The 10000-nt window shown below is 17.4% G+C and overlaps 3 protein-coding genes across 3 annotated transcripts in view; all 3 read right to left on the bottom strand.

The window, feature by feature from the left end:
- PGSY75_1356000 (hypothetical protein) overlaps nt 1-3495 on the bottom strand; it is a gene marked incomplete at both ends in the record, with an annotated part of 4248 nt that extends 753 nt beyond the window's left edge. Inside the window, one exon of the mRNA XM_018787589.1 lies at nt 1-3495. This exon is cut by the window's left edge and continues 753 nt beyond it. Within this exon, the coding sequence (XP_018640331.1) occupies nt 1-3495 (3495 nt within the window).
- A 1106-nt stretch (nt 3496-4601) lies between these two features.
- PGSY75_1355900 (conserved protein, unknown function) lies at nt 4602-5816 on the bottom strand (the record flags this gene model as incomplete). Its single annotated transcript, XM_018787588.1, has 1 exon — nt 4602-5816. One exon carries the CDS (start codon nt 5814-5816, stop codon nt 4602-4604), a length of 1215 nt encoding a protein of 404 aa, XP_018640330.1.
- Nucleotides 5817-6944: 1128 nt separating this feature from the next.
- PGSY75_1355800 (putative splicing factor 3B subunit 5) lies at nt 6945-7569 on the bottom strand (the record flags this gene model as incomplete). The annotated part of the gene is made up of 4 exons (XM_018787587.1): nt 6945-6989; nt 7096-7159; nt 7306-7365; nt 7478-7569. The coding sequence occupies 4 exons, from the start codon at nt 7567-7569 to the stop codon at nt 6945-6947; spliced, it is 261 nt and encodes an 86-aa protein (XP_018640329.1).
- Nucleotides 7570-10000: the final 2431 nt, after the last annotated feature.

The following is a 10000-nucleotide window of genomic DNA, read 5'->3' as shown; positions in this document are numbered from 1 at the left end:
TTTATTATTTTCCATATTGTTTTCTTTGCTTTTCAAATACTCCCCTATAACATTAAGTGAACACGTTTTCCTCAGTATATGCCCTTTTTTGTTTTTTTCAAAGTTATCATTTGATTTATATTTATTTTTTTTGATATTATAAAACATGTGATCATTATTACTTCTTTTCATGATTTTTCTATAGAATACTTTATATAATATACTTGTATTATGATTGCTGCATTTTAAATTTTCAACTTGGGCCATACTTAATTTTAATAATTTTTTATATTTTTCAATTATGTTTTTTAATTTTTTTATTTCTTTTTTCTTATCAATATACTTTTTATAAAAAATTGAATTAGTTGTGTATGTTTTTCTTTTTATATTATATTTTTCGTTATCTTTCCTTTTCATAATAATATTCATATGTTTTTTTCTTTTATATATATTACTGATAAATTTTTTAATATCTAACTTTTCTTCAATATGGTTATTAAAATTGTCATATAAAGGTTTTATTATATAATCATCTTTTTTATAATATAAATTAGATGTATGATCTATATTATTATTATTTATATCCGTAGTATGATTTCTATCTTCAATATTGTTATTTACCTTTTCAGCATCATGCAATTTATTATCCTTTTTAAAATTTTCCTTTATATTTTTTAAATTGACATTATCACTATTTTCTTGTACATTAAAATGATCTTTATGTATTAAATTTTTTTCTTTTTCTACAATATTTTTATTAAAATGGTTCCTATTATTATTATCATTATGATTATTATTTTTATCACTGTAATTATTACCATTTGTAATATCATTATATACATTTTCTTCATAATGAATATTATAATTTTCATCTATATTATTTACAACGCATATCAAATCGTTTTGTTCATTTGAAATATACCTATGTGTACATTCGTCTATTTTACTCTCACTTAAATTGTCATCATCCTTTTTGTTAAGTATTCCTAGCATTTTTAATTTCTCTTGATAACACATGATATCTTTGTTATGTTCTATAATGTTTTCATTATTTTGTTTTATTTTATTAATATCAATATGATATCGTTTTGTTTTGTTGCCCTTCATCAATTCACTATTATCCTTTTTTCCTTCGCCAATTTGTTCATTCTTCTTATTTGAAATGCTCAAATTATTTATAGAAAAATTAACATTGTTATTATTTTCTAAATGTATGATTTCACTTTTTTTTTGTTTTCTTATGGAACGATCATTAAGATATTTAAGTAGATTTGTGCTCCTTATAGTTTGGTTTATGTTGTAACTCTGGAATGAATAATATATCTGTCTAATCATATCTTCCAAGTATTTTATTTTTTCTTTAGTTGTTATGATATCACTAGGTGAAATTGTATTTATAAGAAATTTAGGACAATTTATTTTATAGTTCAAAAATATTTTGGATTTCATAATTTGGACATCTTGCATATTAATAGGTATTTTATGAAAATTATCACAATCATTTTTTTTTTCGTATACATCATTTACTTTTTGAGAATTTTTTATTTCGTGTACATCATTTACTTTTTGAGAATTTTTTATTTCGTGTACATCATTTACTTTTTGAGAATTTTTTATTTGCATATTTTTTTTTTTGTTATTTTCATTTTTATATTCTTCAACTAATAAGAATACACCTCCTTCTAATCCTAAATTTAATAAATTTATAATACTAATATATGAACATCCTATAACCTTTTCATTTTTAAAAAAAACAAATTTGATAACATTCGTTTCTTTCATATGAATTATTTTATTCTTTATTTTAATATATGCCTTTTCATTATTTATTTTTATACAATGTTGAAGAATAACAGAAAATGTTTGAGGAAACTCACTTATATAAATATTCTTTATCATTTTATTTTCTATAAATATATTTAACTGAGTAATATTTTTCATAAGTATAGGAGGATATATTTTAAAATCTATGGTGAATGAAATTTTGCTTTCATTATTTGTATAAAATAACGATTTATCATCTAAACATAATTTTGAATCATTATTAATATATAGTTCTTGTGAGTTATTATTTGATAAAAGAATATTACTATTTATATTTTTATCATTTGTATAATCATTCATAATTTTTTTTAATATGATACTTTTTGAAGTTGAATGAGATATTTTTAAAGGGCTTCTAAGATAACTCTTTTTTTTTTCCTTTTCGTCGATGTGATTTTTCTTTAATTTTGTATGATTTTTCATATATATGTAATTATCATCCTTTATTTTTTCCCCCTTTGAATGATATGATGAATTACTAGGCAGAAATGAATTTACCTTATATTCATTCTTTTTTTTTTCATAAAATGTTGAATCAGTATCATGTCCATCAATATTGTTAAAATAATGATTATTATTATTATGATTATTATTAAAATATGAGTGTATATTTTCATTTTTATTATTATTACATATCAGGGTTGTTTTTTTCTTATGTTCAATCATATTATTATTTGTAGACTGCAAATTAGTCGTAGTTATTTTCTTTTTTTTCTTTTCTTGTAGATCCTGAACTAATATATTTTCATCATACCTTTCGTATATATTATCATCATTATACATATGAGGAATGTTATATCTTTTCATATATATATTCTCATTTTTTACAACTGAATTGTGATTTTTATTAATTTTGTGTCTATCGTAATTGTTATAATAATTTAACGAATTAGTTCTTTCATAATTTGGAAATACATTTCTAATATCTTTATTATTCAAACTGATTTTGTTATTCATTGATAACTCATTTTTAAAACCTTTTGTTGTTAACAACTTATTAAAATCATTATTGCATTTTTTGAACATATCTGCTTTAACATTTTTAGGAGTATTCGATGTTAGAGAACTACCATTTTTGACATGTTCCTTTTTATTGTAACAATCTGTGTTAAATAAATTATACGATTTTTTTATTATACTTTTATTTTTATACTTCTTTTTTATATTATTTATTGAAATACTTTTATATGATTCTAAATTATTATCATAATTTACGTAATTACAATTATAATAACCTTTTTTTTTTTTTTTCTTTATTTTTTTTTTCCCATTTTCATTTGATGATTCATCATTTATATATGTCTTCAAAACATTCATAGGCATAATAATATTATTATTTCTTTTTTCGTTTAATGTTGAAAATGTATTCACTAAGTCATTTGAAACATTTTCGCTTTTATTATAAGATCTATTTGTTTGGGAATTATCATTTTTTTTTTTATTTTCTATACAGAATAAAAAAATGTCATCATTCTTCTTATTTCTTTTCAAACAACTTGTATCATACCAAGAATTCTTAGAAATACGTTCAAAACATTCATTATTTAAATTATTTATATTATCTATAGGACTATACATACTTTTGCTCTTATATTCATTCTTACCATAACTGTTGGTTTTTATAAAAGAGCTTGAAAGTATCTTTTCTTGTCTTCTATTACTTAATGATGCTTTCATACTATTATTGTGCATATTAATATAAAAATCAGAACAAAGAGAGAAAAAAAAAAAAAAAAAAAAAACACAAAAACAAAAACAAACAAAAAAAACAGAACAACAAAAATTCATATGTAACCATAAAAATAATGAATACAAATAGCATTCAAAATTTTAGTAGAACAAATTAAATGTATAAAAATCCTTAACAAAAAAATGAAATTATGGAAACAAATAAAAAATAAAAAAAAAAAAAAATAGAAAGAAAATAATAAAAATATTATATATAATATATATTATATATGTAAAATTCCCCCCTTTTTTTTTTTTTATATCAAAAAAAGAAGAAAAAAAAAAAAAAAAAAAGACAGTATTTATTTTTTATATTAATATTTGAAATATTTATATTCTTTACATACACTTGAGTTTATGTATATGAACAAATTAAATTGTAATAAAGTAAATGTTGTTATTGTTATTCAATATAAGATTTAATATCTTGTGCTTAATTATAAAAAGTATAGTATTTGTGTATTTTTTACTATATTCTATATATGTAAAAATAAATATTTATATAAGAGATATTATCTCATATATAAAATATATGAGACATATATGATTATCATTTTTTTTAACACATAAAAAAAAAAAAAAAAAAAATTATAAAAATAATAAAAATAAATAAACAATTATCAAATGTAATAATAAAAAAAAACAAAATTCATTTATGTTAAATACATACAATGATATATATTATTATTATTAATGCGTAAAATATTTAACATGAAAACATATAAAAAAATTATACATACAAATATGGTTTGTAATGGAAAAATAATAATAACATATATTCATATATATGAAAAGTATATAAACAATTATATTTATTTTGTATATAATCCTTTTCTACTTACATATTGTATGAATATATAAAAACCAAAAAAATAAAATATGCTTATATAATAATATAAGATAAAAAGAGAATAAAATAACATGGAAAAAAATTATTTTATTATTTTTTTTTTTTCAAACAACTGCTACTAGTAAACTACTAATTATAATGAGATACAAAAAATATTATATAAATATTCGTTTGTATTTGTTTTACTTGTCTATTTTATTTTATATTAAATAGTAAAAATTCATTTTGAGCTTCTTTTTTTTTTTTTTTTTCCTTTTTCCTTTAATATATCTTTAGTATTTCCAGGTTTCTCTACTTCAACATTTTTGTTTTTTTCCTTTACAGTACTTTTTTTATCATTACTGTTGTAAATTTTCATACTAGTCAAAAACAAATCTCTTAAACCACATTGAGTGCATATATCAGATAAGGTACGCATACCCTTAGCATCTAGTTCACGTATTGTTTTAGGAAGAACTCTTGCATCATCTAGATTTTCATTTTCACCTAATTCAATATCTTCCATACCTCTACAATCAAAATGCTTCCATTTTAGTTTATGTAAACTGTTAACATAAAAGTCCACTTCATCTTTTGGTCCTTCACATATTATAATACCTGGATATCCTATTTTTGAATAGCCACCTATGTTGAGTTGTTTGGCCCACTTGACAATACAACCTCTTTTAACTAAGCTAAGAATATGGTGAGAATAACACAATCTTCTTGCTAATATTTTAGGATGCCTAGAAAAACCCATACTATTATTAAGTTCTGGGAAACATACAATGTCTGCTTTTTGTTGTTTATTTTTGTTATTCCTTTCTTTTAAATTTTGTTCTTGATCTAAATCAGATTTTTCTTCAGTTGAAGAAGATAAATTGTTTTCTACTAGTTCCTGTTTATATTCTATATTTTCAATGATTTCATTCACTTTATATATAACAGGTAAAATACATTCTTTTTGTTCATTATATATCTGAAGATACTTATATACTTCTTCATTAATATAATTGTTCGTTTCAGGAGTAAAATTTTTAACTGTTACATTAATTATTGAAATAGATCCAAGGGGGTAATCTTTAGGTAGTTCAAAAGTGAAATTTATATGATTATCACTAATATTCTGATCATTTAAATTAATTTCTACTATTGTAAGTTTGTCTTCATTATTTTCATATTTTATACTTAATTCACTATCAAGAACATATATGAACTTTAAGGCTTCCAATTCTCTTTTTTGTAATTCTGCGCAAACTTTATATAATTCTTCTCTTGACAATTCAATTATATTAACCTCTTCAAGGTTTAAAATACTAAAATCGATTTCTCCTTTTTTATAGTTTTCTTTATCTTTTTGTATCTCCTTATCACTATTCGATGAACTATTGATACTACTATTTGTATTTTCTTGCTTGTTCGGGGTATCATATGTTTTTATATTTTTCTGTGACATATTACTACACGAAAAAAAAAAAAAAATAATAATATAAAATAAAATAAAAGGAAATAAAAAAAAAAAAAAAAAAAAAAAAAAAAAAAGGAGGAAAAAGAAATAAAAAAAAAAAAAAAAAAAGTAACTTTCCTTTTTCTATGATATATATATATATTTTTTTTTTAATTTATACAGTGCCTTATACGGTCCTAGTGAACATGCCTACTATGTGGTGACATATGTATATATATAGTATAAATGTATACATATATATATATATATATATATATATATTATTTTTTTATATTTTTCATTTTATTCTTGGGGACCTATATATATGAAAATTATATGATATAAAGAATATAATATAATATAAAATAATATGTTAATAATTATATTTTTTTTTTTTTTTTTTTCTATAATTCATTTATCCTTTATGTTTTTTATTATTTCTCATAATAAATAAAAATAATTGTTAAGATTATGAATTATAAGAATACATATGTTGCAAAATAATTAAAAGGAATAACAACAGAATAACATATTTAGGAAAAAAATATAATATCTTTTTAACAAAACATATATTCTAAACTTATTTAGTAAAATTATAACGTTAAAAAATATTTTATTATTATAAAATAAAATAAATAATACTATAATAAAAAAAAAAAAAAAATTACTTTCCTTATTTTAACACATGTTATAAATTTATTAACATAACATTTTTTTTTTTTTTAATTTATTATACAGCTTTAATAATATTATAAAATATTGTACGTTACGGTTCGTATACATACACTACGTGTTCTATATATATATATATATAATACACACATAAATGTATCATTTAATTTGTAGATTGCCAAAATTATAACCTTTTTTATTTTTTTTATTTTTTTTTTTTTGCAAATATTTGGTTAATTAATATATTAAAATTTATTATTATAAATTAAAACAAAATAGTGTATAAAATAAATTCATAAAAAAAGTAAAGGATAAAAAAAAATTATGTTGATATAAAAATATGTATAAATAGTTATAACAAAAAAAAAATGAAAAAATTATATATATATTATACTATTTAAAAAAAAAAAAAAAAGTATATAATAATTTATACACAAAAAAATATCAGGAAAAAAATATATTCACTCAATTATTTTTTTTTTTCTTTGGAACAATGGGCAAAGACATATTCTAAAAAAAAAAAAAAGCAAAAAAACAATTATTATTATAAATATATATATGTTTTTATTTATATGTCATTTTATATTGTGTCTACATATATTAATATATATTTTACCTGAAGACAACGATATTTTATTTTAGCTATTGGTTCATTTTCAACAACTGCAAAATAAGCTAGCCTAAAAGGGGAAAAAAAAAATATACATATATATATATATATATATATATATATAAATATATAATACAGAACACACTTTTCATGTATATAAAAACTTTTAATTTTTTATTTTAATTGTGTATTTTAAAAATTCAATTATATATATACCTTGAGTAATGCCCAACATGAGATGCTAATGTATCACGATGAATATTAGTTAACCATTCCCTAAAAAATAATATAAGAAAATAATTATACATGTATATTATGTTTTCTTTTACTATATGTAATTTTCATTTATTTATTTTTTTTTTTGTTGTGAAGGATTTTAAAATAGTACCATCTACTTGTGTCAGCATGACCTGATCCTTGATATTTACTTTGTAGGTGTTCCAACTGAGCATGGATATTAAATCTATCAAATGTAGACATTTTTTTTTTTTTTTTTTTTTATTACTATAAATATATTTATATTTTTGTTTTTTTAAATATAGAAAATATTCCAATATTATTATATTATACTATATATATATATATATATTATTTACACAAATTTTCTTTTGAATTACGATTATAAAAATTTTTTTATTATATTTAATTATATATTTTATAAAAATATTTTACATATTATTTATTTAAGAATATTTTTGACGTAAATATATATAATTCCATAAAAAAAAAATAAAAATAATAAAAAATAAGTTGGACTTTTTTAACAAAGTGAAAAAACAATAATATATTTTTTCATAATACTATATTCTCGCTATATTATATTGTTATATATATTATAAAAATATTTATAATTAAAATATTAAAATATATGTATGAAGGGACCTATAAATATAATATATACATATTTTTATATATATACACAATTCAATTTTTTCTTTAATTCATGTCCAATTAAATAAATATAATTATCAATAAAACATTTGTTATACTTCAAAAAAAAAAAAAAAAAAAAAAAAAAAAAGCAAATGAACTTTGAGGTTATTATTCTTTTTATTAATCTTTATAATGTAAATGAAATCAATTTAACAGCATAATAATCTGTATATAATAATTTGCAGTCTTTATTTTGTAGATATATTGATATAAATATATATATATATATATATATATATATATATATATATAAAAAAAAAGTTGAAATGATAATATTATTTAAGGATTAAAATTTCTGTTTATAATATTGAATAACCATTTTGAACTATTATTTTACAATTTGATAAATAATGAAAATTACAATACAATGTTTTTCTCCCTTAATTTTTTATAATTCTTATATAAATGTAACGTTCTGATATTTTTTATGTTATATATATAATAAAGCTACTTTATTATTATTATTAAATATATTTATTATGATAATTTAAAAAAAACATATATATATATATATATATTTAATATAAATGTTATAAAATATTTACATATTTTTTAATAAAATTTAAGCCTATTTACTTATTAGTGCCCTCGGCGGTTTTATATTTTAAAATGGGGGAAAAAAGAATTCAAGTATTATTATTTTTTTTTTTTCCTCTTATATATATATATATATTTAATATAAATGTTATAAAATATTTACATATTTTTTAATAAAATTTAAGCCTATTTACTTATTAGTGCCCTCGGCGGTTTTATATTTTATAAAATGGGGGAAAAAGGAATTCAGGTATTATTATTTTTTTTTTTTTTTCCTCTTATAATATTATATATTTAGAGAATTTTTTTTTCTTCTGTATTTTTTTATATATTATTATTATATTTATATATATAATTCTTTATTTATACTTTTTACATATAAGAGGAACAATGAATAAAATGCCCTAATAAATTAATACATAATTATATATATTAAAATATATATATATATAATATATTTATTATATTATATATATATACATATATTATATATATTATAATATACTTTTTTTTTTTTTTTTTTAATATTACGCACTGAATTTTTTTTTATATACTAATTAGAATTTTTATTGGCATAATATAATATATTTTATTTTATTTGTTATTTATCATGCATAAATGGGAATATATAATATATAAATATATTTAAAAGTAAATAAATATTTTATATAATTATTATGTGATAATAAAAGAATTATTTTATTTGTTATTTATCATGCATAAATGGGAATATATAATATATAAATATATTTAAAAGTAAATAAATATTTTATATAATTATTATGTGATAATAAAAGAATTTTCTTATATTAATAAAATATATTTATACATACAAAAAATAATTACTATATATACCTCCACTCATTATTATATATATTATATAAATATATTATATATATATATATATATATATATTTATAATATATATATAAATATTCCTTGTTATTTTATTTTTTTTTTTTTTATGATGAAAGTACATTCAAAAATTAATACATTGCATTGCAATATTATATATATATATATATATATTATATATATATATTTTTTTTTTCTAATATGAACTTTTTAAATTTCTTCATTACATATTTCAAATAAAATAAAAAGTATTATATATATTTTATATAAATTTAATTTTTAATTATATATATTTTATATAAATTTAATTTTTAATTTAAAATTAAAAAAAAAAATATATATATATTAAAAAAAACTTTTAATTTGTATATTTTATTTTTTAATTTATATAAAATATTTTATTTTGATAATTATTATATATATTTCAAATTTATCATTCTTTTTTTTATATCATTATATATATATTATTAATAGTTTTTTTTTTTAATTGCATTTGAGTTTTTTTTTTTTTTTTTTTTTCCAATTTATATATTGATATATATATATTTATGTATATAAAAATATATAATTCTTTATGAAAAAAAAA

Source organism: Plasmodium gaboni, chromosome 13, assembly GCF_001602025.1.
Source record: "Plasmodium gaboni strain SY75 chromosome 13, whole genome shotgun sequence".
NCBI classification, from domain to species: Eukaryota; Apicomplexa; class Aconoidasida; order Haemosporida; family Plasmodiidae; genus Plasmodium; species Plasmodium gaboni.
Note: the sequence above shows the minus strand (reverse complement) of the source record. Positions and strands in the feature narration are given on the sequence as shown.